The 26958-nt window shown below is 50.1% G+C and overlaps 1 protein-coding gene across 2 annotated transcripts; it reads left to right on the top strand.

Annotated features, from left to right (window-relative positions):
* The first annotated feature begins 2274 nt into the window (after positions 1 to 2274).
* LOC143783358 (uncharacterized) lies at positions 2275 to 26958 on the top strand. Of its 2 annotated transcripts, none has more exons than XM_077271764.1 (4): positions 2275 to 2517; positions 23686 to 23787; positions 23874 to 23954; positions 26527 to 26958. In XM_077271764.1, the coding sequence occupies exons 1-4, from the start codon at positions 2341 to 2343 to the stop codon at positions 26734 to 26736; spliced, it is 570 nt and encodes a 189-aa protein (XP_077127879.1). In that variant the 5' UTR covers positions 2275 to 2340; the 3' UTR covers positions 26737 to 26958. The 2 variants fall into 2 exon arrangements, with proteins under 2 accessions (XP_077127879.1, XP_077127878.1); XM_077271763.1 differs by lacking the exon at positions 2275 to 2517 and adding an exon at positions 17614 to 17972.

The raw sequence follows: 26958 nt of genomic DNA on the forward strand, positions 1-26958 counted from the left end.
GGGAGCTCCCTGTATACAGAGATACATGATAAGATCCTGTCTGCAGCCACCACTAGGGGGAGCTCCCTGTATACAGAGATCCATGATAAGATCCTGTCTGCAGCCACCACTAGGGGGAGCTCCCTGTATACAGAGATCCATGATAAGATCCTGCCTGCAGCCACCACTAGGGGGAGCTCCCTGTATACAGAGATACATGATAAGATCCTGTCTGCAGCCACCACTAGGGGGAGCTCCCTGTATCCAGAGATCCATGATAAGATCCTGTCTGCAGCCACCACTAGGGGGAGCTCCCTGTATACAGAGATACATGATAAGATCCTGCCTGCAGCCACCACTAGGGGGAGCTCCCCGTGTACATAGATACATGATAAGATCCTGTCTGCAGTCACCACTAGGGGGAGCTCCCTGTATACAGAGATACATGATAAGATCCTGTCTGCAGCCACCACTAGGGGGAGCTCCCTGTATACAGAGATACATGATAAGATCCTGTCTGCAGCCACCACTAGGGGGAGCTCCCTGTATACAGAGATCCATGATAAGATCCTGTCTGCAGCCACCACTAGGGGGAGCTCCCTGTATACAGAGATACATGATAAGATCCTGCCTGCAGCCACCACTAGGGGGAGCTCCCTGTATACAGAGATACATGATAAGATCCTGTCTGCAGCCACCACTAGGGGGAGCTCCCTGTATACAGAGATCCATGATAAGATCCTGTCTGCAGCCACCACTAGGGGGAGCTCCCTGTATACAGAGATACATGATAAGATCCTGCCTGCAGCCACCACTAGGGGGAGCTCCCTGTATACAGAGATACATGATAATATCCTGTCTGTAGTCACCACTAGGGGGAGCTCCCTGTATACAGAGATACATGATAAGATCCTGTCTGCAGCCACCACTAGGGGGAGCTCCCTGTATACAGAGATCCATGATAAGATCCTGTCTGCAGCCACCACTAGGGGGAGCTCCCTGTATACAGAGATACATGATAAGATCCTGCCTGCAGCCACCACTAGGGGGAGCTCCCTGTATACAGAGATCCATGATAAGATCCTGTCTGCAGCCACCACTAGGGGGAGCTCCCTGTTTACAGAGATACATGATAAGATCCTGCCTGCAGCCACCACTAGGGGGAGCTCCCCGTGTACATAGATACATGATAAGATCCTGTCTGCAGCCACCACTAGGGGGAGCTCCCTGTGTGCAGAGATACATGATAAGATCCTGTCTGCAGCCACCACTAGGGGGAGCTCCCTGTATACAGAGATACATGATAAGATCCTGTCTGCAGTCACCACTAGTGGGAGCTCCCTGTATACATAGATACATGATAAGATCCTGTCTGCAGCCACCACTAGGGGGAGCTCCCTGTGTGCAGAGATACATGATAAGATCCTGTCTGCAGCCACCACTAGGGGGAGCTCCCTGTATACAGAGATACATGATAAGATCCTGTCTGCAGCCACCACTAGGGGGAGCTCCCTGTATACAGAGATACATGATAAGATCCTGTCTGCAGCCACCACTAGGGGGAGCTCCCTGTATACAGAGATACATGATAAGATCCTGTCTGCAGCCACCACTAGGGGGAACTCCCTGTATACAGAGATCCATGATAAGATCCTGTCTGCAGCCACCACTAGGAGGAGCTCCCTGTATACAGAGATCCATGATAAGATCCTGTCTGCAGCCACCACTAGGGGGAGCTCCCCGTGTACATAGATACATGATAAGGTCCTGTCTGCAGCCACCACTAGGGGGAGCTCCCTGTATACAGAGATATATGATCAGTCACCTATCCTCCATTTATCACATATTCTTGCATATTTGGCTCCTTGTTTCCTGGCACAGTCATGACTGCTTAATGAGTTGAAGGAAAATTTCACAGTGAGTTCGTTTTGTGAGGGGGTTTGTAATGCTTCTCTGTCCGTTTTGGAGCTCTTTGGTGCTGATTTATGATCTTAACGCTTCATATCATGTATGATGTATTCACAGGTGGATCTTTTGAGGACCTCAGACTCCAGTAGGCAATGCAGCTGAGCTGCGTTCATTGACTATAGGCTATAGCTGTGTCCTAAGGGAGCAGTGCTGCAGTGTAAATCAGCAGGCTGACCATACAGATGTGTGTTACACAGCGGTGCCTTCTTCCTCCTCAGGTGTCTCATCCTCAGTGTATTATAAGCAGAAGATCAAGACAAGGAAACGTCTTGCCAACTTCAGAATATTAATGATTGATATTAATGCTGCACGTGGCGCGGAGGAGGCAGAGATCTCCCGAGTCCTCCTGGCACACAGATACAACAGCTCTCATAGGTCCGGCTGCAGGTGACTATGGCTGCCTGGCTCCTCTCAGCGGTGCTTCTAGCGGCAGCCGCATCACAAACCGCAGGACGCGCAATTCCACCCAGAGTCTCACAGCGAGCGGACTACATGTCCCAGGCTACTGCCCTCTATAACGCTGAGTCCGATGGGGAAGAGGTCTATAAACTCATGGGAGCCCCCCCTGAGGTGAGTGTCACCCTGCAGTGAGTGATCCCCCCTGAGATGAGTGTCCCCCCTGAGGTGAGTGCCCCCCTGAGGTGAGTGTTCCCCTGAAGTGAGTGCCCCCTGAGGTGAGTGCCCCCCTGAGGTGAGTGTCCACCCTGAGGTGAGTGCCCCGAGGTGAGTGTCCTCGCTGAGATGAGTGTCCTCCCTGAGGTGAGTGTCCCCCCTGAGATGAGTGTCCCACTGAGGTGAGTGACCCCTGAAGTGAGTGTCCCCCTGAGGTGAGTGCCCCCTGAGGTGAGTGTCCTCGCTGAGATGAGTGTCCTCCCTGAGGTGAGTGTCCCCCCTGAGATGAGTGTCCCACTGAGGTGAGTGGCCCCTGAAGTGAGTGTCCCCCTGAGGTGTGTCCCCCTTAGGTTAATGCTCCCTCCCTGAGGTGAGTGTCCCCCTGTGATGAGTGCCCCCCTGAGGTGAGTGAGTCCCCCTGAGATGAGTGTCCCCACTGAGAAGAGTGTCCCCCCTGAGGTAAGTGCCCCCCTGAGGTGAGTGTTCCCCTGAGGTGAGTGTTCCCCTGAGGTGAGTGCCCCCTGAGGTGAGTGCCCCCTGAGGTGAGTGTCCACCCTGAGGTGAGTGACCCCTGAAGTGAGTGTCCCCCTGAGGTGTGTCCCCCTGAGGTTAATGCTCCCTCCCTGAGGTGAGTGTCCCCCTGAGATGAATGCCCCCTGAGGTGAGTGAGTCCCCCTGAGATGAGTGTCCCCACTGAGAAGAGTGTCCCCCCTGAGGTAAGTGCCCCCCTGAGGTGAGTGTTCCCCTGAGGTGAGTGCCCCCCTGAGGTGAGTGCCCCCCTGAGGTGAGTGTCCACCCTGAGGTGAGTGCCCCCTGAGGTGAGTGTCCCCCTGAGGTGAGTGTCCACCCTGAGGTGAGTGTCCACCCTGAGGTGAGTGTCCACCCTGAGGTGAGTGTCCTCCCTGAGGTGAGTGTCCCTCTGAGGTGTGTCCCCTTAGGTTAATGCTCCCTCCCTGAGGTGAGTGCCCCCTGAGGTGAGTGCCCCCTGAGGTGAGTGTCCTCCCTGAGGTGAGTGCCCCCTGAGGTGAGTGTCCTCCCTGAGGTGAGTGCCCCCTGAGGTGAGTGTCCTCCCTGAGGTGAGTGCCCCCCTGAGGTGAGTGTCCTCCCTGAGGTGAGTGTCCACCCTGAGGTGAGTGTCCTCCCTGAGGTGAGTGTCCCTCTGAGGTGTGTCCCCCTTAGGTTAATGCTCCCTCCCTGAGGTGAGTGCCCCCTGAGGTGAGTGCCCCCTGAGGTGAGTGTCCTCCCTGAGGTGAGTGCCCCCTGAGGTGAGTGTCCTCCCTGAGGTGAGTGTCCTCCCTGAGGTGAGTGTCCTCCCTGAGGTGAGTGTCCCTCTGAGATGTGTCCCCCTTAGGTTAATGCTCCCTCCCTGAGGTGAGTGTCCCTCCTGAGGTGAGTGTCACCCTTAGGTGAGTGTCCCTCCTGAGGTGAGTGTCACCCTTAGGTGAGTGTCCCCTTGAGGTGAATGCTGACTGAGGTGAGTGTCCTCCTATAGGTGAGTGCCCCCTGAGTAGAGTGCCCCCTATAGGCGAGTCCCCCCAGAGTAGAGTGACCCTATAGGTGAGTCCCCCGAGTAGAGAGCCCCCTATAGGTGAGTCTCCCCTGAGTAGAGTGCCCCCTATAGGTGAGTGCTCCCCTGAGGTGAGTGCCCCCTATAGGTGACTGCCCCCCTGAGTAGAGTGCCCCCTATAGGTGAGTGCCCCTGAGTAGAGTGCCCCCTACAGGTGAGTGCCCCCCTGAGTAGAGTGCCCCCTATAGGTGAGTGCTCCCCTGAGGTGAGTGCCCCCCTGTGTAGAGTGCCCCCTATAGGTGAGTCCCCCCTGAATAGAATGCCCGCTATAGGTGAGTCCCCCCTGAGTAGAGAGCCCCCTATAGGTGAGTGCCCCCCCTGAGTAGAGTGCCCCCTATAGGTGAGTGCCCCTATAGGTGAGTGCTCCCTTGAGGTGAGTGCCCCCTATAGGTGAGTGCCCCCTGAGTAGAGTGCCCCCTATAGGTGAGTCCCCCTGAGTAGAGTGCCCCCTATAGGTGAGTCCCCCCTGAGTAGAGAGCCCCCTATAGGTGAGTTCCCCCTGAGTAGAGTGCCCCCTATAGGTGAGTCCCCCCTGAGTAGAGAGCCCCCTATAGGTGAGTGCCCCCTGAGTAGAGTGCCCCCTATAGGTGAGTGCTACCCTGAGTAGAGTGCCCCCTATAGGTGAGTCCCCTTGAGTAGAGTGCCCCCTATAGGTGAGTGCTCCCTTGAGGTGAGTGCCCCCTATAAGTGAGTGCCCCGAGTAGAGTGCCCCCTATAGGTGAGTGCCCCCTGAGTAGAGAGCCCCCTATAGGTGAGTGCCCCCCTGAGTAGAGTGCCCCCTATAGGTGAGTCCCCCCTGAGTAGAGTGCCCCCTATAGGGGAGTGCTCCCCTGAGGTGAGTGCCCCCTATAGGCGAGTGCCCCCCTGAGTAGAGTGCCCCCTATAGGTGAGTGCTCCCTTGAGGTGAGTGCCCCCTATAGGTGAGTCCCCCCTGAGTAGAGTGCCCCTATAGGTGAGTGCCCCTGTGTAAACATCATGTTACATTGGATTCTTTTATCGGATGGTTATCAGTAATGTACATTTCCTCTATAAATATAAGGGCGTGCTCACACTTGGGATATTGCAGCGTTCTGGTGCATAAAGTCCACAGCACTTTACAGCAGCCGCAGAGTCAGTGAGACTCCTGAAAGCTCGTGCACGCGCTGGTTTTCTTTTTCCGCTCATCATTGACCCTTCTGCGTCTTTGCCTGTAAGCAGTGTGCTGATTCAGCATTTTTCCTGCACTTTTCCTGCATTCAAATGAATGGGTAAAAACACAAGTAAAACTCTGCAAAAACGCAGCATGTGAACATACACTGAGAATTAATATGAAATATTTGTGGAGTTTCGTTTTTAACCTTGTGGGAAAATTTTCCCGTAATTCAATTCTAGTTATATCTGTTACCAAGTGACACCTGTGTGTGACAAGATGCTGGCAAGTCAGGGGGCACGCTACTGACAGCCCTATTGGGGGCACACTACTGCCAGTGTTATTTATTGGGGGCACACTACTGCCAGTATTATTTATTGGGGGCACTCTACTACTAGTATTATTTATTGGGGGCACACTACTGCCAGTATTATTTATTGGGGGCACTCTACTACTAGTATTATTTATTGGGGGCACACTACTGCCAGTATTATTTATTGGGGCACTCTACTACTAGTATTATTTATTGGGGGCACTCTACTGCCACTATTATTTATTGGGATCACACTACTGCCAGTGTTATTTATTGGGGTCACTCTACTACCAGTATTATTTATTGGGGGGACTCTACTACCAGTATTATTTATTGGATGCACTTTATAACCATATTATTTATTGGGGGCACTCTACTTCCAGTATTATTTATTGGGGGCACTCTATAATCAGTATTATTGGGGGAACACTACTAGCAATGTTATTTATTGGGGGTCCTCTACTGCCAGATATTATGGGGGCACTCTACTAGCAGTATTATTTATTGGGGAGAATCTACTAGCAGTATTATTTATTATGGGCACTCCACTACCAGCATTGTTTACTGGGGGCACTCTACTTCCAGTGCTAGTTATTGGATCTACTTTATAACCAGTGTTATTTATTGGGGGCACTCTATAATCAGTATTATTTATTGGGGGAACTCTGCTAGCAATATTATTTATTGGGGGCACTCTACTGCCAGATATTATGGGGGCACTCTACTAGCAGTATTATTTATTGGGGACAATCTACTAGCAGTATTATTTACTGGGGGCACTCTACTAGCAGTACTATTTATTAGGGGCACTCTACTACCAGCATTATTTATTGGGGGCACTCTACTTCCAGTGCTATTTATTGGATCTACTTTATAACAAGTACTATTTATTGGAGGCACTTTATAACCAGTATTATTTATTGGGGGCACTCTACTACCAGTATTATTTATTGGGGCACTCTACTGCCAGCGTTATTTATTGGGGGCACTCTATTACCAGTATTATTTATTGGGGGCACTCTACTGCCAGTGCTATTTATTGGATGCACTCTATAACCAATATTATGTATTGGGGCACTGTACTACCAGTGCTATTGTGGGGGAACTCTACCAGTATTATTTGTTGGGGGCACTCTACTACCAGTATTATTTATTGGGGACACTCTGCTGACCGTATTGTTTATCAAGGGACACTTTTCTGGCAAAGTCTTTTTTGGGAAACTCCACATACAGTGTTATTTTTGGGTGGCACCGTACTGGCACTGTTTATTAGTGGCCACGTTACTGACAGTACTATTTCTAAACGGGCGCTCTGCTGCACTGTTTATGTAGGCACACTTTGCAGTGGTTATTCTACTGACGGTACTCTTTCTTCAATGACACTCTAATAGCCATTTAGGACTATTTATTGGGGCACTCTTTTGGTATTGTTCATCAGTGGTCAATCTACTGGCAGTACAGTTTATCAGTGGGCAATCTTATAACAATACTTTATATCAGAGGGCACCCCACTGACAATACTGCTTTATAGCTGGCTTTCTTACGACAGTATTATTTATCAGAGAGCGCTCTACAGTTTCTCAGTGGGCACTTTACTGACTGGAATGTTTATAAGTGGCAAATCTAAGGACAGTATTGTTATCAGAGGGTCCTGTATTGATAGTCCTGTTGATGAGTGGTCACTCTACTCAGAGCCCTGTTTTTCAATGGGAACTCTATTGATATTACAGTTTATAAATTGGCATTCTCCTAAACAGGAGAGTGCTAATTTTTAGCACTTTTCTTAGTGGCCACTCTACTGACAGCATTTTTTTTAGTGAACACTTTACTGACAGCACTTTTATTAGTGGGCACTCAGCTGGCAGCACTTTCTTTAGTGGACACTCTACTGACAGCACTTTTTAAGTGGGCACTCTACTGTCATCACTTTTCTTAGTGGCCACTCTACTGACAGCATTTTTTTAGTTGGCACTCTACTGTCAGCACTTTTTTAAGTGGGCACTCTACTGTCAGCACTTTTCTTAGTGGACACGCTACTGACAGCATTTTTTTAGTGGGCACTCTACTTTCAGCACTTTTTTAGTGGACACTTTACTGACAGCACTTTCTTTAATGGGGACTCTGCTGGCAGCACTTTCTTTAGTGGGCATTCTATTGACAGCACTTTTTTTAGTGGACACGCTACTGACAGCAATTTTTTTAGTGGGCACTCTACTGACAGCACTTTCTTTAGTGGCCACTCTATTGACAGCACTTTTTTTAGTGGACACACTACTGACAGCACTTTTGTTAGTGGACACTCTACTGACAGCACTTTTTTTAGTGGGCACTCTACTGACAGCACTTTTGCTAGTGGACACTCTACTGACAGCACTTTTGTTAGTGGACACGCTACTGACAGCACTTTTTTTAGTGGACACTCTACTGACAGCACTTTTGTTAGTGGACACGCTACTGACAGCACTTTTGTTAGTGGACACTCTACTGACAGCACTTTTAGTGGACACGCTACTGACAGCACTTTTTTTAGTGGACACTCTTTTGACAGCACTTTTGTTAGTGGACACGCTACTGACAGCACTTTTGTTAGTGGACACTCTACTGACAGCACTTTTGTTAGTGGACACGCTACTGACAGCACTTTTGTTAGTGGACACTCTACTGACAGCACTTTTTTAGTGGGCACTCTACTGGCAGCACTTTTTTTAGTGGACACTCTACTGACAGCACTTTTGTTAGTGGGCACTCTACTGACAGCACTTTTTTGTGGGCACTCTACTGGCAGCACTTTTTTGCGGGCACTCTACTGACAGCACTATTTTGTGGGCACTCTACTGGCAGCACTTTTTTTGTGGGCACTCTACTGACAGCACTTTTTAGTGGGCACTGTACTGACAGCACTTTTTTTAGTGGGCACTGTACTAACAGCACTTTTTTAGTGGGCACTCTACTGGCAGCACTTTTTAGTGGGCACTGTACTGACAGCACTTTTTTTAGTGGGCACTGTACTGACAGCACTATTTTGTGGGCACTCTACTGGCAGCACTTTTTTGTGGGCACTCTACTGACAGCACTTTTTAGTGGGCACTCTACTGGCAGCACTTTTTTTGTGGGCACTCTACTGACAGCATTTTTTTAGTGGGCACTCTACTGGCAGCACTTTTTTGTGGGCACTCTACTGACAGCACTTTTTTGTGGGCACTCTACTGACAGCACTTTTTTGTGGGCACTCTACTGACAGCACTTTTTTGTGGGCACTCTACTGTCAGCACTTTTTGTTAGTGGGCACTCTACTGACAGCACTTTTTTGTCGGCACTCTGTCACCACTTTTCTTAGTGGCCACTCTACTGACAGCATTTTTTGTGGGCACTCTACTGGCAGCACTTTTTTTAGTGGACACTCTACTGACAGCACTTTTTTAGTGGACACTCTACTGACAGCACTTTTTTGTGGGCACTCTACTGACAGCACTTTTTTGTGGGCACTCTACTGTCAGCACTTTTTGTTAGTGGGCACTCTGCTGTCAGCACTTTTTGTTAGTGGGCACTCTACTGACAGCACTTTTTTTAGTGGACACTCTACTGACAGCACTTTTTTGTGGGCACTCTACTGACAGCACTTTTTTGTGGGCACTCTACTGACAGCACTTTTTGTTAGTGGGCACTCTGCTGTCAGCACTTTTTGTTAGTGGGCACTCTACTGACAGCACTTTTTTGTGGGCACTCTACTGGCAGCACTTGGCTGAGGATGAGATCTGACAACCTCAGACTCCAGTAGACTATGCAGGACAGCTGGAGTCACAGTGAGACACCAAGAATCTCGGGAGATGCAGAGAGGACGGGTCTTATACGATGGATTTGGCTGGTGAAGAACATTTTCCATCAGATTTGAGCCGCAGCCAATAGGAAGTCTCAGAGCCGGATGTCAGCGCCGCTCTCTGTCCGTTTTCTGTTGGTTTAGGCAGATCGGCGTCTTTGGAACGTTCCGTCACTTTCTAGAGATACTGACAGGAGATTTCCAGAAAAACATAAAATGTCAGGAAGACATAAATCTTCAGATAAACAACAAGTATAATTCCGTGTGTCTTCGCCCGGACGTCCGGCTCACCCACGACAAGAGATTTGGATATTTCAGTTCCCGTCACCTGTGACGCCTTCTCCCCCCAGGTGCCTTAGTAGAATCTCTGTTAATCAAGCATCAGAACTACAGCAAGTCTATGGGAGTGTGGGAGAAAGCCGAGGCTGTACTGTTTCCTCCAGGCAGCCCCATTAACAATGAATGGAGTGGAGGTCACTCTGCGCTCGATCCCACCAGAGCTACAAAGCCCCATCCTCGGGATCCTCGGGATCACTGAGGGGCCCAGGGGGCCCAGTCATCAGCAATTTAATGTGAGAATAAGTGAAGTATAAGTGCGTTTTGGGGGAGTGATAAGGAGCAAACCTCATGCATTTTGGGTTATTTTGTGGCACTGGACGGGGCAGCCCCTTATCTCCTGTCAGTTTTATATAATGCTGGATTCCTAAATCTGAGGGGGCCCCTTATCGGGTTACACCCATGGTGGTGGCCCCTAATTGTGGGTATAGGGCAATCTCAGCAGATGACCGCGCTGTAACTGAGTTCATCTCTACACCCCGCCATACGGTGCCCGTATAGTGATGGATACCAGTGCTGCAGAGCATTCTAGGGCTCACCGTACAGTTATATAGTAGGTGACTTACCGCTGATGTTCTTCATGGTGGAGGCCTTCACTTTTCCCGTCTTTTCCATCTGGCCCAGACCGACATGACAACTTCCCCAGCCAGGACTCGTCTGCAGAGATTACAGCACAGGCACATCTGTGACATAACTAGGGTCTGATGGGCCCCAGTGCAGGATTTGGACAGGGCCCCCCATTCTGGTATATATGTTCCCCATCTATTGACATCCTGCACAAGCCCCCATCCTACTGTCCCCCCAATGCTGAGCCGCTGCTGCCGTAATCCACACACTGAACGCAGGGCGGGAAAATAAGACGCCACAATTTCCTTTTGTTCAGTAACTTCAGTTTACTAAAAAATAAATGAAAAAATCAAATAATGAAATGATCAAAAAGTTGTATCTACCCCAAAATGGTACAAAACCCTTCAAGTCAGCCTGAAAAACAAATCCCCCCAGGGCTCCACCGACGTGTTTCTATAGAAGTTTACCTGTCAGGGTATAGTGACACAAACATAACTAAAATGATTTGGAAAAAGCAGTAAAACATAAGAAATCAGCAGTCAGTTGAGCTTTCCTATCTCTACCAGTTGCTGACTGTTTCCAGTAACAACAGAACAGCGCGGCTGTAGAGTGATGAGCGGACGCTTCACGGTTCAGGACAATGGCAGAATGTTATTAATCACCAGGACCGTGGACGTCAGATGTAAGAGGGTGAATCATGGTGGAAAACCCCGGGGCGAAACATTGTATCATGTCCGATGATGGACAGTTCTAAAAACTCCGATTCCGATGACTTCACAGGTTTCACAATTCGATCACATCTTTGTTTTCTCAGTCATGGGACTAATCTTATAAAGATAGCAGAAAAAAACAGAAATCAATAGATAATTGATTCTCCAACTACAAATTCCAGCATGCCCTGGCAGCCTGCTCTGTGATCACACAGTGTCCTCCTGCCGGGAGCCGCAGTGATCAGCTATGATCTGATCCCAGCAGTAAGTGTTCCATCTTCCTACAGCTCCTCCGCAGGAGACATGAGGAATTACATAGCGTGTGTGTAATGCGCTCTTTGTAGCTTCTCTGCTTCCTAAATACAGCAGGAGAAGCCCTCACCCCACTACTTACCCAGACTTAGGATACTTGAGAAAGGTTTTTTAATTGTTGAGGGGGGTTCAACTATTTACAGGATCACCGTGGGTGAAGTCAAATCTGTTAGTAAATCAACTGGCCGTCTTATGTTGTGACCAGTGGTGCAATAATCATAGTCGCAGAGGGGGCAGGAGGAGGGCCCACGGATGCCAGCACCAATTTCACCTGGATGTGCATCTTCAGAGGTACATTCTGCTGAAATGTATTGTGGTGCAGATGTAGCGCCCCCACTGCCGCAGGGCTGAGGGGTACCCGGTACCGGGCCTCTGAGTCTCTGCTCTGGGGTTGTCACGGTGGCTAGGCCCGGTCCGTGACCCTGATAAGGGGCGTACAGCAAATTATAGATGTAGATAGTGGTGGTGGTGCGGTGCAGTAAATAACGAGGACACCAGGTTGCAGTCTCTTTACCTCTTTACTGAAGGTCTCTGGGTCCTCAGTCCGGAATACGGTTCACCAGGCTGCGCAAGTCCGGCCGGTCCGATGGCACCTCCAGAGTTCTCCTTGCAGGTGGAAATCTGTGCCTTCCTGCTAGCGCTATGTGTTGTGGTCCTCCCCTGCTGTGCTAACGGGATAGTCCCCACAACTGTTGTGTCTGTTTCTCGTGTTCCCTCACAACTCGATTAGATGATCTTCTGCTAATCCTCCGTCCCTCCCTGATGTTACGGTTAGGACGGCACCCGTATGACGGGTAGGCTCGGAGCTCTTCCGGGACCCTAGAGTCGCCCCTCTCCACAGGTTGCCCCCCAAGTCTGCATAGGTGATTTAGGTGAGACAGCCCGCCTGTGACTGACTGTCCTGCCGTTGGTTTGAAGTATTGCCTGGAGCTAGATATATGAATACTTCCTCGGCGTTCCGGCCGCAGGTTGTGCGCCTCAGTAGGATGTTGCTTCGGTCTTACAGCACGACTCCTACTGGTATTCTCCTTCTTGCTTTGATCTCGTTTCTCACTCAGCACAACATATCTCGCTTCTGATCCTTTCTTAGGGCACCGCCGCTATGCTGAGCAGGCATGGTCCCGTGACGTTCTTTCTTGTTGCCAGGCCTCTGTCAGGGTCCCAAACCTGACAGGGACCCTACCGAATCTTCCCCCACAACACCCCCTGCCACAAGGTGTTGCCTGGTTCCAACCCAGTCAGCTTTCTCAGCTAACTTCCTGCCTGACCCCCAGTTTACCCACACGGTGAGGAGTGGCCTAATAAATAGCACCCTTAGCTCCCCCTGGAGGCCCGACTGTGAAATGTATTGGTGTCTGTGATACCTGGTCAGATGAACTCCTTCAGTGCCATCAGACGTACCATAGCCCCCCTTAGCGGCGGAGCCACAGCACTGCAACGACCAGGACTCTGGGGCGCTGCATTCCCCCCCGGTTAAATCCAGTACTCCGGGACTGGGAAGAAAACAATAATACAGGTTAGCAAAAAGACATACAATTTTGTGAGTGCAATAACAATAAGCATATTTGAACAGAGCTTCCCTTTATGGGAGGTGAGGACACTTAAACGTTACAAACATGGTTAAATACTTTGAATAACTTAGTATAAATAACTTTTCTCACCCAACCGGGTATCCTACTTAGTGCAAATCTTTGAACAATAATTTAACATTGCCTTTAAGGACGTACACTCTGAATCCACTAAAGACCTTCTTATAACACATTATAAGGCTTAAGCAACTGTGCTACATTCTCCTACTTTATGTCTGCAGGACCGCCTGTCCTAATGGCTCCAGACCTACTGCCTCTCCTTTCTATTACAGGACCACTCCTTTCAGCCCGAGCCTTCTGTCCTTCCACTACTATACACAGTATAGAACATATCCTTTTTCCTTCAGTTTAGGATCAACAAGCCATCTCTATATGGCTCCTAGGAGGACTCACCAACTAACCCCATCCGGGTTCACTTTCTGTCCTCATTCTTCCATCAACATTATCAAACACCTTTCACAATTAACTAGTTGGTTACATTTAACGTTTTCATATCAGCATTATTACTTTCTTTCAAGACATCATTATCACTTTATTGGTTTAAGACAGTTCTACTCCTAAGTGCACAGGTAGACATCTCCTTTAAGAGGGGACCAAGTCTTTATGAGGTAGCGCAGCTTCTTCAGCTACCAGTCCGTACACCGTAAGGACTCCAGTACAAGTTCCAATAACCGTATCTTCGCAAAGAGTCCCTCTTTAAGTAAAACCAGTAGGGAGCACCTTTAAGAAGGTGCAACTATGTACAAGGAGTTTGTATCATGCATTGTTCATGATTCAGCAGTTCTTTGATAACTTGTGCAAAACGTAGAAAACAAACAAAAACAATAGGGATCCCGGGTCAACAAAGGGATCCCTTTAAGAGTTAACCCTGGACGGGTTTTAGCAGCAAAGTAGCAGAAACAAACAGTTTGAAGAACTATTTACAGGTCATGCAGAGTTTTAAGATCTTACTCTTGTGGTGCAGAAGGTGGTTTCCTTCCGGACCTCACCAGACCAACGGGCCGCGCTGCCGATCCAAGGAGCGGCTCCTGCCCCAGCAGTGACAGGATCCCTCGCCGTGATGCTCTTCTCACTAATGGACCGGCACGCCCCCAAGGTACGTGGTGGGTCCGGGTTCCCTGCTGCTCCGCGGGGACAGGTTCCGTTGCCTTTTCAGCAGGAGGTGCGTCTTCTGATGTTCCGGCAACGGCCTGAAGCGCGACGCACCGCTGGACGCCCCGAGCTATCCAGCCAGCTTCACCTGTTTCCCTCCTCCACCTGGTGTAGGTTACAGCGTCACCTGGCTCCAGGTCGCGAGCGAACCTTCCTCCGCAGGGCTCTACTTCCTCCCGGTCTACACGGACCTGTAGCGGCTCCCCAATCTCCTGGATAACTCCCCTTCCATGTCGGGAGTTAAAGGACACCACTACACCCCAGTGTGACGGCGGGGTCTCTTCCACGCTGGTCAAGTCAATCTGGGCTGCAGGCTGGGGCCGGCTCCACCACGCCGTCAACAGGCGCCGCAGGTGTTCGGCCTCCGGCAGGATTCTCATGCCCTGTGTCTGCAGCGTACCTTCAGCCGCGGTCGGGTTGGGAGGAGCAGGGGACACCGGAGACAGGCGGACCTCCGTGGGCTGGCCCAGCCGAGCAAGCACGCGGGCATCAGCCTCCAAGCGGCGGGCTATCTGTCGGGCCTCGGCTGCGGCCACACACTCCTCGGACATCTGCCAGTTAGGTCGACCCATCGGTGGTTCCGTGAGAGCCAGTCCCCGCAACGATGGCGTCTCCGAGGCTGCGTCCGGTGATGCGGCTCCATGCCGAGTCAGGTCATCCCCACGTGGTGCTCCCGGCGTCGCCATCTTTATCTCCTCTCCAGCGTCTTCTTCCCGCGGTCTCTTTCGTGGGCGGCCCCGTCTCCATGGTCTCCACCCTCCAAACAGGATCAGGAGGCGGACCTCGGCTGTTGACGGACACGTCCTCAGGACACAGAAATATTTAGACTGGGCGGCCATTGTCGTTCGCGCTCTCCAGCTTGCCTACGCCCACTCCACGCCCCTCTTGTTCTCCTGCGCTCTCCTCAGCGCTGTAATGGCGTCGGATTTTGGCGGCAAATGGCGCAGCACAGTCTTTGCAATAAAGTACAGTCCAAGCACAATAAATCACAGTTCCAAGGCACACATGACCCGATTCCTCAGGCTTAAGTAGATCCTGTTCGTGACGCCAAGTTGTAGCGCCCCCACTGCCGCAGGGCCGAGGGGTACCCGGTACCGGGCCTCTGAGTCTCTGCTCTGGGGTTGTCACGGTGGCTAGGCCCGGTCCGTGACCCTGCTAAGGGGCGTACAGCAAATGATAGATGTAGATAGTGGTGGTGGTGCGGTGCAGTAAATAACGAGGACACCAGGTTGCAGTCTCTTTACCTCTTTACTGAAGGTCTCTGGGTCCTCAGTCCGGAATACGGTTCACCAGGCTGCGCAAGTCCGGCCGGTCCGATGGCACCTCCAGAGTTCTCCTTGCAGGTGGAAATCTGTGCCTTCCTGCTAGCGCTATGTGTTGTGGTCCTCCCCTGCTGTGCTTACGGGATAGTCCCCACAACTGTTGTGTCTGTTTCTCGTGTTCCCTCACAACAACTCGATTAGATGATGTTCTGCTAATCCTCCGTCCCTCCCGGTGTTATGGTTGGGACGCACCCGTATGACGGGTAGGCTCGGAGCTCTTCCGGGACCCTAGAGTCGCCCCTCTCCACAGGTTGCCCCCCAAGTCTGCATAGGTGATTTAGGTGAGACAGCCCGCCTATGACTGACTGTCCTGCCGTTGGTTTGAAGTATTGCCTGGAGCTAGATATATGAATACTTCCTCGGCGTTCCGGCCGCCGGTTGTGCGCCTCAGTAAGATGTTGCCTCGGTCTTACAGTACGACTCCTACTGGTATTCTCCTTCTTGCTTTGATCTCGTTTCTCACTCAGCACAATCTATCTCGCTTCTGATCCTTTCTTAGGGCACCGCCGCTATGCTGAGCAGGCACGGTCCCGTGTCGTTCTTTCTTGTTGCCAGGCCTCTGTCAGGGTCCCAAACCTGACAGGGACCCTGCCGAATCTTCCCCCACAACACCCTCTGCCACAAGGTGTTGCCTGGTTCCAACCCAGTCAGCTTTCTCAGCTAACTTCCTGCCTGACCCCCAGTTTAACCACACGGTGAGGAGTGGCCTAATAAATAGCACCCTTAGCTCCCCCTGGAGGCCCGACTGTGAAATGTATTGGTGTCTGTGATACCTGGTCAGATGAACTCCTTCAGTGCCATCAGACGTACCATAGCCCCCCTTAGCGGCGGAGCCACAGTACTGCAACGACCAGGACTCTGGGGCGCTGCACAGAGACCTGCCGGCTCCCGACACAGCAACACGCGCTGCTGGCAAATAAGAGGCCAACAGCAGATGTTGGTGTGCCCGTGACGAGAGACATATAGCAGTGACGTTATGTGATGCCTGTACCACCTCACCAAAATCAGCTGCCACCTTCCACGCCAGCCATAGATGAGGACGCTGCACATCGTGAGCGTGGAGGAAGGAAAGAAGAATCACAAAAATGCTAAAAAGGTACAATGTTTAATATCAAGTTCCAAACCACCAGTGGAAAAAGCAACAAGACAAGGACACATCCAACGTCAAGATCTGAAGAACATGTCGAGGCCGTGAACTCTATTATGGAGGCTTGGTGGATCTCTGTCTCGTGTTGACTGTTTTTCATTGTGGCTTCTTGTCCTGTTCTTGCCCTTATGTCCACCATGATTCCTCATTAGATGGTGGCCAAGGTTGTGAGATACCTACAGCTGTACTCTCAGGAGAACGTCATGCACTTCCCTTAGGACCAGAACACCACAGTTATGATCTTGGGTGCAGGAAATGTATTTCATAGAATGCAGCTTCCGGTGCCAGATCTGGGTTTGGTGGATGCCCAATTATTACGACCTTTGAAGTTCACTTCATGGATAACTTTGTATGGAAAAAATGTTCCCATCAGCCAGTAAGAATCCCTACTATCCATGAAGAGTAGTCCTTCCTTGTTCATTTTTCCAAGTTCTTACACCCTTGCAGCTCCTCTTAGAGGAGAGTTTTGGACAACACCCTATAGGTAAAGAGAAAGGACCAAACAAGACTTGGCCGCATTCTTCCAGGGCCCCATAGCTTGGCTTTCATGACTTTCTCTGACCTCCATTCAGATCTTGGAGACATTTTTTCCAGAATTTCTTGGGACTGGTTCACCTTTTATTCCTCATTCTTCTGCCAGAAGGTTGGAGCTTTCTCCTATTTTCATCCCAGTCTATGGATTGGATCCAAATCCCTAGTAGCACAGGTAACCCTATGGGTCCTTGGAGAACAGCAAAACGGTCAACACTTTTACCCCTTAAATTTCTATTGCCATAGACCATGTGAGACCGAGTGTTCCTGCACCGTCGGTGGAGATCTTTTTGGACCCCCATCTATAGGCAGAGCTCCAGTAATCGCATGATGGAGACAATCCCATAGTCATGGTCATGAATGGAATTTCTCTATCTGATTAATGCGAAGTGTCCTCAGCGGTGACTGTAGCTTTGTGGTAAAGATAAGATTTCCTGTCGTTGGATTTTTCCTGGTTAAACTAATAATAATAATAAGAAGAAGCTTCTCTGGATATTGTGCAATTACACAGAATATAAAGCCGGGTGCTGCAGACACAATACGGCAGACCGGGCACAAACAGGGACAGGGCAGGCTGAGACCCTCCCAAGATATTGCACAAAGGAACCATGAGCTGAGATACCCTCCGGCTACTGAAGACACTGCGCGGCATCCCCAGCTTAGATGCACTGGAGTGACGGCACGGCGAGGTACAAGTAGTTATAGTCTTCACTGGAGGATCATTTCTATCAGGACTGATTGGTGAGAATGTACCGGAGGAGCATGGAGAGCTGTCTGCAGCTGGGTCTGATACTGCAGGTGGCAGCCATGATGTATTCTGCCCCCCACAGCAGCCCCCCGCAGGAGCGATCGGTGGACGAGGCCATAGATGCATATAATAAGTATCTGGGCACTACCGGGTTTCTGTTCGGGATACTCCAGGTATGTATAACTGTATATAAATAACTATGTATAATGCCTCCTTACTCTATATACTGGGATCTAGCGAGCATCGGTCTCCTCCATCATCAGTATCTGGTGACCGCCCATCACCTCCATCATCAGTATCTGGTGACCGCCCATCACCTCCATCATCAGTATCTGGTGACTGCCCGTCCCCTCCATCATCAGTATCTGGTGACCGCCCATCGCCTCCATCATCAGTATCTGGTGACTGGCCATCCCCTCCATCATCAGTATCTGGTGGCCGCCCGTCTCCTCCATCATCAGTATCTGGTGGCCGGCCGTAGCCTCCATCATCAGTATCTGGTGACCGCCCGTCACCTCCATCATCAGTATCTGGTGACCGCCCGTCACCTCCATCATCAGTATCTGGTGACTGCCCGTCTCCTCCATCATCAGTATCTGGTGACCGCCCGTCTCCTCCATCATCAGTATCTGGTGGCCGGCCGTAGCCTCCATCATCAGTATCTGGTGACCGCCCGTCACCTCCATCATCAGTATCTGGTGACCGCCCGTCACCTCCATCATCAGTATCTGGTGACCACTGACCACCCATCACCTCCATCATCAGTATCTGGTGACCACTGACCACCCATCACCTCCATCATCAGTATCTGGTGACCGCCCGTCTCCTCCATCATCAGTATCTGGTGGCCGGCCGTAGCCTCCATCACTTCTTGTAGACCTGACCCCGGATCTCCTGGGTATGAGGCTTGTCTGATCCTTCATGTGATCCCAGACCCGCTGGATTCTTCCCCATCATGTGATCCCATCTGGAGGCGTCTGACTCCAGATTTATCCTGCAGCCCATGACCCCCAATATCCCGCCATTGTTACTAGTAAGGAGGCATCCTGGGCAGAGGCGTAGCTAGGGGTTCAGCTCAGGGGGGGCGAAACATGTGAGTGGGCCCCTAACAGGCGGACATATCATTAGTGCAAACTATGCGGCAGCACATGGGCCCAAGAGTTAAGGGGGCCCATTTCTACCTCTAAATAAGGTGCAATTTTGTAGTTTTAGAAGTTCTTGGGCTGCAAAGGGCCCATATGGCTACTTTAACACTAGCGTCGTGCACCGCACGTCACTATGCGACGTTGTGGCGCACCGATGCTAGCAGTGAAATCGCCGCACAACAGGGGCAGCGGATGCAGTTTTACATCGCATCCGCTGCCCCATGGTGATGTGCGGGGAGGCGGGGGCGGAGTTCCGGCCGCGCATGCGCGGTCGGAAAAGACGCTGACGACGCATAAAAAAAAGTTACATGTAACGTTTTTTTGTGCCGACGGTCCGACGCAACACAACGCAACCGTCGCACGATGGTTGCGACATGTGGCAATGCGTCGCACTGCATCGCTAATGCTTGTCTATGGAGAAAAAAACGCATCCTGCAAGCACTTTTGCAGGATGCGTTTTTTCTGCAAAACGACGCATAGCGACGTTCAGTGCACGACGCTAGTGTGATAGTAGCCTTAATTGTTCTTGCACATGGGCCCTTTTCTGTCTGTGTCCACCTGTGGCCCTTAACCAGGTAACCATGATTGCAACTACGGTGGGTATAGGGGAACCTCAGGAGATGACCGCACTGTTATTGAAAATAAATCTCTATACAATAACCAGCACTGATATTACCGCCATACAGTAATACCATATAGTGGTAGATCCCAGTCCTGCATGACATAGAGAGATCACAGTACAGTCATTGATGGTGACTTACAGAGGACGTTCTTTCCGGTGGAGCCATTCACTTTTCCCATCTTTTCCACCTGGCCCAGACTGACAAACTGTGTATACTATTACTTCAACATTTTTCAGTCAGCGTTCTGTGTATAGAGAGTGGCGGCTGTAACTGATGCCCCGGGACAGACTGACAGCCGGTACAGCACTACCTGCCACCCAGTAGTTAGGCTTCAATGCTTCATAAGTGCCTACTTAATATTTAGGAGTCCCCCTATGTACAGTAATAATGGCCCCGGCATCGCTGATGAGAGCAGGAGGTCGGGTGACGATTTTCTTCTATTGAGAGAAGTCAAACTTGTCTAGTCCATATGTGCAAATAGCAAACGTGGTCGCATGACCGCCTGATCACACCAGTGGTCTTGGGGTCTCATGACGGCAGGTGCACCCCATCATGATTTGGTAGTCTGTAGAGTGACTGCAGACAATTATCCCAAGCCTTTAATAACTTAAAGGGAACCTGCCACCCCCCCAGGGCCGATTAAGGTAAAAGAGCCACCTTAGGCTCTTAGGGTTTTGATCCCTAATAACGCTGAAATATTCACTTTTATAAATTGTGCGCCATACCAGTATTGAGTCCGGGGGCTATGTTTTCTCCCCCTGACTCAGCCGCCTCGCAGCCGTTCATCTCGGTCCTCCGCTACACGCAGGCGCGATATCAGTACATCAGCTGATGTGAGTTCCAGGGCAGCGCACACGGCGCATGCCGAAAAATAAGAGCCCAGCCCAGGCATCGGCGCCCGGTGGGATGATGGACGGCTGGGAGGCGGTTGTGTCCGGGGACAAAAGACGTACCCCCCAGACTCAATACGGGCATGGCACGCAATTTATAAAAGTGAATATTTCAGCGTTATTAGGGATCAAAAACATAAGAGCCACCTTCACAGAATGCAGACTTAGCGCTGCTGAAGGTGGCTGGCTCTATTACCTTAGTAGCCACTGGGGGGGGGTGACAGGTTCCCTTTAATAATTTAATTATAAGCAATGTATTCCTATAACATAGAATGCAGCCTGTGGTCACTGTACTGTTATACTTGTTAGGGGGCAGACGGACTGATGTATTTCTCATGTGAGGATCGCATCGCAATCCTCGGACTGACCGTCGGCGCTCCTGATCTGAGGCTGACAGTTGCATAGTAATCTATCGCGCTGTCAAGCAAGCTTATGTCAGGAGAGGTGTCAGGGCCAGTCCGAGGATTGCAATGCGATCGTCGCATGAGTTATACAGTGTCTGTCTGCACCCTTATGTTAATACTTATCCTTGTTATAGTAATATTGACCTTCTTTGCTATGCTTGTTTAACTAATACTTATAAAAGACCCAGCTCGCAATAATAAAAAGCCCCCGACCTCCCCATCTCCAGCCCCCAGGACAGCAACTATTAGGGTATGTTTCCACAGGGAGTATTGCTTGGGTTTTTGCTGGGGATTGGACGCTGTGTACATCCGCAGCTTCCAGATGTTACAGCATAGTGGAGAGGATTTTATGAAATCCCATCTCCACTATGCGTACATAGACGCAGGTGGCAGACCTGCATAACCGGACATGTGGCGCGTCTTTCTAGACAGCAGCATGTCTATATATCTTGTGGAGATGCTCCGTCTCCACAAGATAAATAAAACAGTCTATGAATAGGATGCGGTGATTCCACCTGAATATATGCGGAATCACTGCACGTACAACAGGGGGCAGCGCTTTGGGTGGAGCGGGGTATCTGCTGCGTCCAAAGCGCTGCCAATACACCTCGGGGACACATACCCTCACATATGATGGAGTGAATATCTCATAACATTAAACAGTATAAGAATAATCAGCCCCCCAGTGCCCCCTTACCCACGTCAGCCCTCACAATACCCTCAGACTCTCCCATTCACCCCCAGTACCCTGTCCCCCTCCCACAATACCACCATCCTCTCTCATTCACCCCCACAGTGCCCTGTCCCCCTGCACACCCACAATAACCCCTATCGTTTCACATTTACCCCACAGTGCCTTGTCTTCCTCTCCCACTTCAGCCCCCACAATACCACAATCCTCTTCCATTCACCCCCACAGTGACCATGATGTGCCTAAATAGAATTACTCTAATAAATTCTATCCCCACTTACTGATGAAGTTTTCAGGCAGACAGTGAGGAGAACCAGGAAGTGTCCAGATAGATGCAAGGAGGGCACTAGGACCCAGCGTGCCTCAGCCAAACCAAGCGTGCACACACTGCACAGCCAGAAAGGAACTGCAGCTGCTGACAGCCAGGAAGAGATTCCTGGGGTGAGACCACACTGCACTCTGCACGGAGGGAGGCTCTGCAGCCGGCATTGTGCTGCTCTCTCCTGACACCTCAGACTCCGCAGTGGATCTCCCGGAGGGCCCCTTCAGGTGACTGGGCCCGGGGCAATGGCCCCCTCTGCCCCCCCAGTAGCTACGCTACTGATCCTGGGGGTCCCGGAGCCCTGATCTTCCACCACCCAGCAGTCGATGTCATGTAGTATGATCTCTTTCCCATGGAGGACGCCGGAGTGCGGCCGAGCGATCGCTCCAGTGCTTGTGAGTCGGGAGAGACCACGGCTGAAGCCCCGATCGTCCGGCGGCCATCTAATGTGTGCGGTGACTGCAGGGTCTCACTTGCGGGAAATTGCTGAGCTTCTTCATTCTTCCAGACAGAAACTTAAGTATTTTCCAGAGAAATGTCTGACATTTCCAGGAGGAACCGTGTAGGTGCGACGCCCACCAGGGCCATGGGGATACTCAGTACCGGGTCCAATCGTTATTAAAGGGGAGGTCACGGTGGCTGCAACCCGGTCCGTGGCCCTGGGCGCCCAAGTAAAAGGGAAAGTCTTTAAAGGGATTGGTGAAGTAATGAAAGTTCATGACGCCACCTGTGGTACTCGGTCAGGAGTGACCGATGCTGCTTAAAGGGGTCCTCTGAGGGTGATGGTACGGCAGAAAGATGGTATTGCTTCCCACAGGTGAAGCAGGGTCCCCAGGGCTCCCGGTGTGCTGCTCAGGGATGGTGTATGCCGGCAAATAATTGGAGGACACAGGGTTGTAAAGTCTTTACCTGGTTTACTGGTTGAATCAGGCCACAGTCCAGGGTTCCAGCAATGGGTAGTAATGTGGTCCAGCCGGCCTGGAGGCAAAGGTGGGTCCCTCTCCCAGGTGAGGTCCGTAAGCCTTCCTGCTCACGCTCGTATGCGAGGTCCTCACTGCCTGTGGCTTTGTGGCAATGTCCTCTCTCCTGTCCTGGGACAGGTATCTGTATGGTGGGCAGTGTGAGCCTTTTTATAGGGTCTCTATCACGACCCGGGCTCTTCGTGTACTGCTGCACCTTCAGGTGTGGGTGCGGGCAAATCACATAAAATCCTTTGTCCTCTGGTTCTGCTGTGCGACCTAGAGTTGAACACAGCCTCAGGCTCCCGGTGCCCAATTCCCGCGCTTCAGCTCAGAGGGTGTCCGGTCACAGTTCCCCTCTAAGCTCCTTCCTTCTCCTGTGCTTCGTTCCTCAGATGCTCACTAACAATCCAACCCTTCAGGTTATCTTCTGTTCCTGGAGCTGCAGCACAGTCCTGGCTGCACGGCTCCACTCTCTGCTCTCACTCCTCTCTCCTCCACTGTCTGCTACAGACTCACTAACTCCTCCTCCAGACCAGAACACATATATCTGAGGGAAGCTCCCCTGAATCTGGGTTCAGAGCTCCCCCTTCTGGCCTGGATTCAGAATGTGTTGCATGTAGGTGTACTACCTGGTAAAGGGAATCCCCCTTACCTCCAAGCATGATATCGCCCTTCCCGAAAGGAAGGCAACATCACTGTAACAACCGGCTACCTGGGGTGTTACACGGGTATATGGAGGAGCGCAGACAGACCTAAGACACCTCGTGTTCAAGTCTGTGCCCCCCAACCAGCCAGGAAGGGGTTAAACAAGGTGATTAGAAGACAGTAACTCATGCCGTCTCTCCTCAGGACGCATCACGTGACGGCGAGAATATGGCGTTTATCATCAAGGAGACGATTTGCTCCAAATCAGCAGAAAAAGAAGGAAGCTGTCCCTTCAAGGAGGACGGGGTGAGTGCGAGGCTGCAGAGCGGCACCGTTCACACCTGAGATTTCGCCATAGACTTTAGCCCCAATTTTGACATTTTGTTTTGCAGGTTGTGAAAATTTGCACAACGTCACTGCCCGGGAAAGACAGAAAGCGTCTAGATGTCATCTGCCAGGATATGGACTCCTCGGTAAGTGTCCTGCCCTCCTAGGGCTCCTGATTATTGCCATCTCATGAATAACTGAAGTGGAGGGAATCTACAGTGATCATCTGATGTGAACGAGATCTATAGTGAGATGATGAGGATCAATAGTGATCAGCTGTGCTGATGAGGATCAATAGTGATCAGCTAAGATGAAGAAGATCAGTAGTGATCAGCTGAGGTGGAGGGGATCAATAGTTATCAGCTGAGATGAAGAGGATCAGTAGTGATCACCCGAGATGAAGAGAATCAGTAGTGATCAGCTGAGATGAAGAGGATCAATAGTGATCAGGTGAGGTGGAGGGGATCAATAGTGATCAGCTGAGATGAAGAGGATCAGTAGTGATATGCTGTGATGAAGAGGATCACTATTGATCAGGTGATGAGGAGGGGATCAATAGTAATCAGGTGATGTGGAAGGGATCAATAGTGATCAGGTGAAGTGGGGGGATCAATAGTGATCAGCTGAGATGATGAGGATCAATAGTGATCAGGTGAGGTGGAGGGGATCAATAGCGATCAGGTGAGGTGGAGGCGATCAATAGTAATCAGGTGATGAGGAGGGGATCAATAGTAATCAGGTGATGTGGAAGGGATCAATAGTGATCAGCTGAGATGAAGAGGATCAATAGTGATCAGCTGAGATGAAGAGGATCAATAGTGATCAGGTGAGGTGGAGGGGATCAATAGTGATGAGCTGAGATGAGGATCAATAATGATCAGCTGAGATGACAAGGATCAATAGTGATCAGGTGAGGTGGAGGGGATCAATAGTGATCAGGTGAGGTGGAAGTGATCAATAGTGATCAGGTGAAGTGGAGGGGATCAATAGTGATCAGCTGAGATGAAGAGGATCAGTAGTGATAAGCTGTGATGAAGAGGATCAGTAGTGATCAGCTGAGAGAAAGAGGATTAATAGTGATCAGCTGAGATGAAGAGGATCAATAGTGATCAGCTGAGATGATGAGGATCAATAGTGATCAGGTGAGGTGGAGGGGATCAATAGTGATGAGCTGAGGTGGAGGTGATCAATAGTGATCAGGTGAAGTGGAGGGGATCAATAGTAATCAGGTGATGTGGAAGGGATCAATAGTGATCAGGTGAAGTGGAGGGGATCAATAGTGACCAGCTGAGATGAAGAGGATCAATAGTGATCAGCTGAGATGAAGAGGATCAATAGTGATCAGGTGAGATGAAGAGGATCAATAGTGATCAAGTGAGAGGACAAGGATCAATAGTGATCAGCTGAGATGAAGAGGATCAATAATGATCAGGTGAGGTGGAGGGGATCAATATTGATCATCTGAGAGATGCGGGTCGTTACTGATGAGGTGGAGGTGTCAATAACGATTAGCCAGCGTGAAGCAGAAATGAGGGGCGGCTGAGGGGTCACTGGTGATCAGCTGAAGTGCGGTGGTCAGTAGTATCAGGCTGAAGGAAGTGATGGAGATCAATAGTGATCAACTGCAGTGGACGAGGTCAGTAATGATTCTATCAAGTGAAGAAGAGGATTTCCCAATACAATGACTTTAAAAAAAACATTTCTGTCTAATAATTGGCTGCCGAGAGAAATTATTTTTTTTATCTTGTAGTGTGTAACCAGACAGGTCTGAGATGTTACGTCCGAGGTCTGAGATATCACCAGCTTACCATCTCAGACCTCAGACTTATTATCTCAGATCACTGACGTATTATCTCTGACCTCTAACTTATCTCTGATCACTGACCTATTATCTACTGTATGACCCATGACTTATTATCTCTGACCTCTGACTTACTATCTCTGACCTCTGACTTATTATCTCTGACCTCTGAGTTACTATCTCTGACCTCTGACTTATTATCTCTGACCTTTGAGTTACTATCTCTGACCTCTGACTTATTATCTCTGACCTCTGAGTTACTATCTCTGACCTCTGACTTACTATCTCTGACCTGACTTATTATCTCTGACCTGAGTTACTATCTCTGACCTCTGACTTATTATCTCTGACCTCTGACTTACTATCTCTGACCTTTGAGTTACTATCTCTGACCTTTGAGTTACTATCTCTGACCTCTGACTTATTATCTCTGACCTCTGACTTATTATCTCTGACTCATGACTTACTATCTCTGACCTTTGAGTTACTATCTCTGACCTCTGACTTATTATCTCTGACCTGAGTTACTATCTCTGACCTCTGACTTACTATCTCTGACCTTTGAGTTACTATCTCTGACCTCTGACTTATTATCTCTGACCTGAGTTACTATCTCTGACCTCTGACTTACTATCTCTGACCTTTGAGTTACTATCTCTGACTTATTATCTCTGACCTCTGAGTTACTATCTCTGACCTCTGACTTATTATCTCTGACCTCTGAGTTACTATCTCTGACCTCTGACTTACTATCTCTGACCTCTGAGTTACTATCTCTGACCTCTGACTTATTATCTCTGACCTGAGTTACTATCTCACTCTGACCTCTGACTTATTATCTCATGCCAGACTTACTTTCTCGTATATGAATAACCACACTCTTTACATAAGATGTCACAATCTCGTGTCCTTCACAGGTTGCAGCTTCGCAGAGTGGAGAGCACAAGTCAAGCACGAAGACTCATCACTTTCTAAAGCTTTTAAAAAGCGGCAAAAAGAAAGTGGAGACCAACTTCCGTCAGTTTGATGACCAGAGCGTTGTGGGCAGCCACGCCGTGTCCTCCTGCGTCGCCTGCATCTTCGAGATGTTCAATTCAAATAGGAACCCAAACGTCTCAGGTCAATAATGTCGTCCAGACGTCGTCCGAGAGGAGAAACCCTGTAGATTAATAGGAACTACTACTCCTAACGTGTACAGATGACAGCCACCCCGGCAGGATGAGGCAGCAGCTTCATGTGTTCTCTCTGATACTGAATCATTGTAACCACTTCTACGCCTGTGATTATTGGAGTTTTGTCTTTTGATGGTGTCGGCTCAAGGAGAAACTAAATAAAGTTTAGGAATGAGA

This window comes from Ranitomeya variabilis, chromosome 6 (assembly GCF_051348905.1).
Source record: "Ranitomeya variabilis isolate aRanVar5 chromosome 6, aRanVar5.hap1, whole genome shotgun sequence".
Lineage (NCBI taxonomy): Eukaryota > Metazoa > Chordata > Amphibia > Anura > Dendrobatidae > Ranitomeya > Ranitomeya variabilis.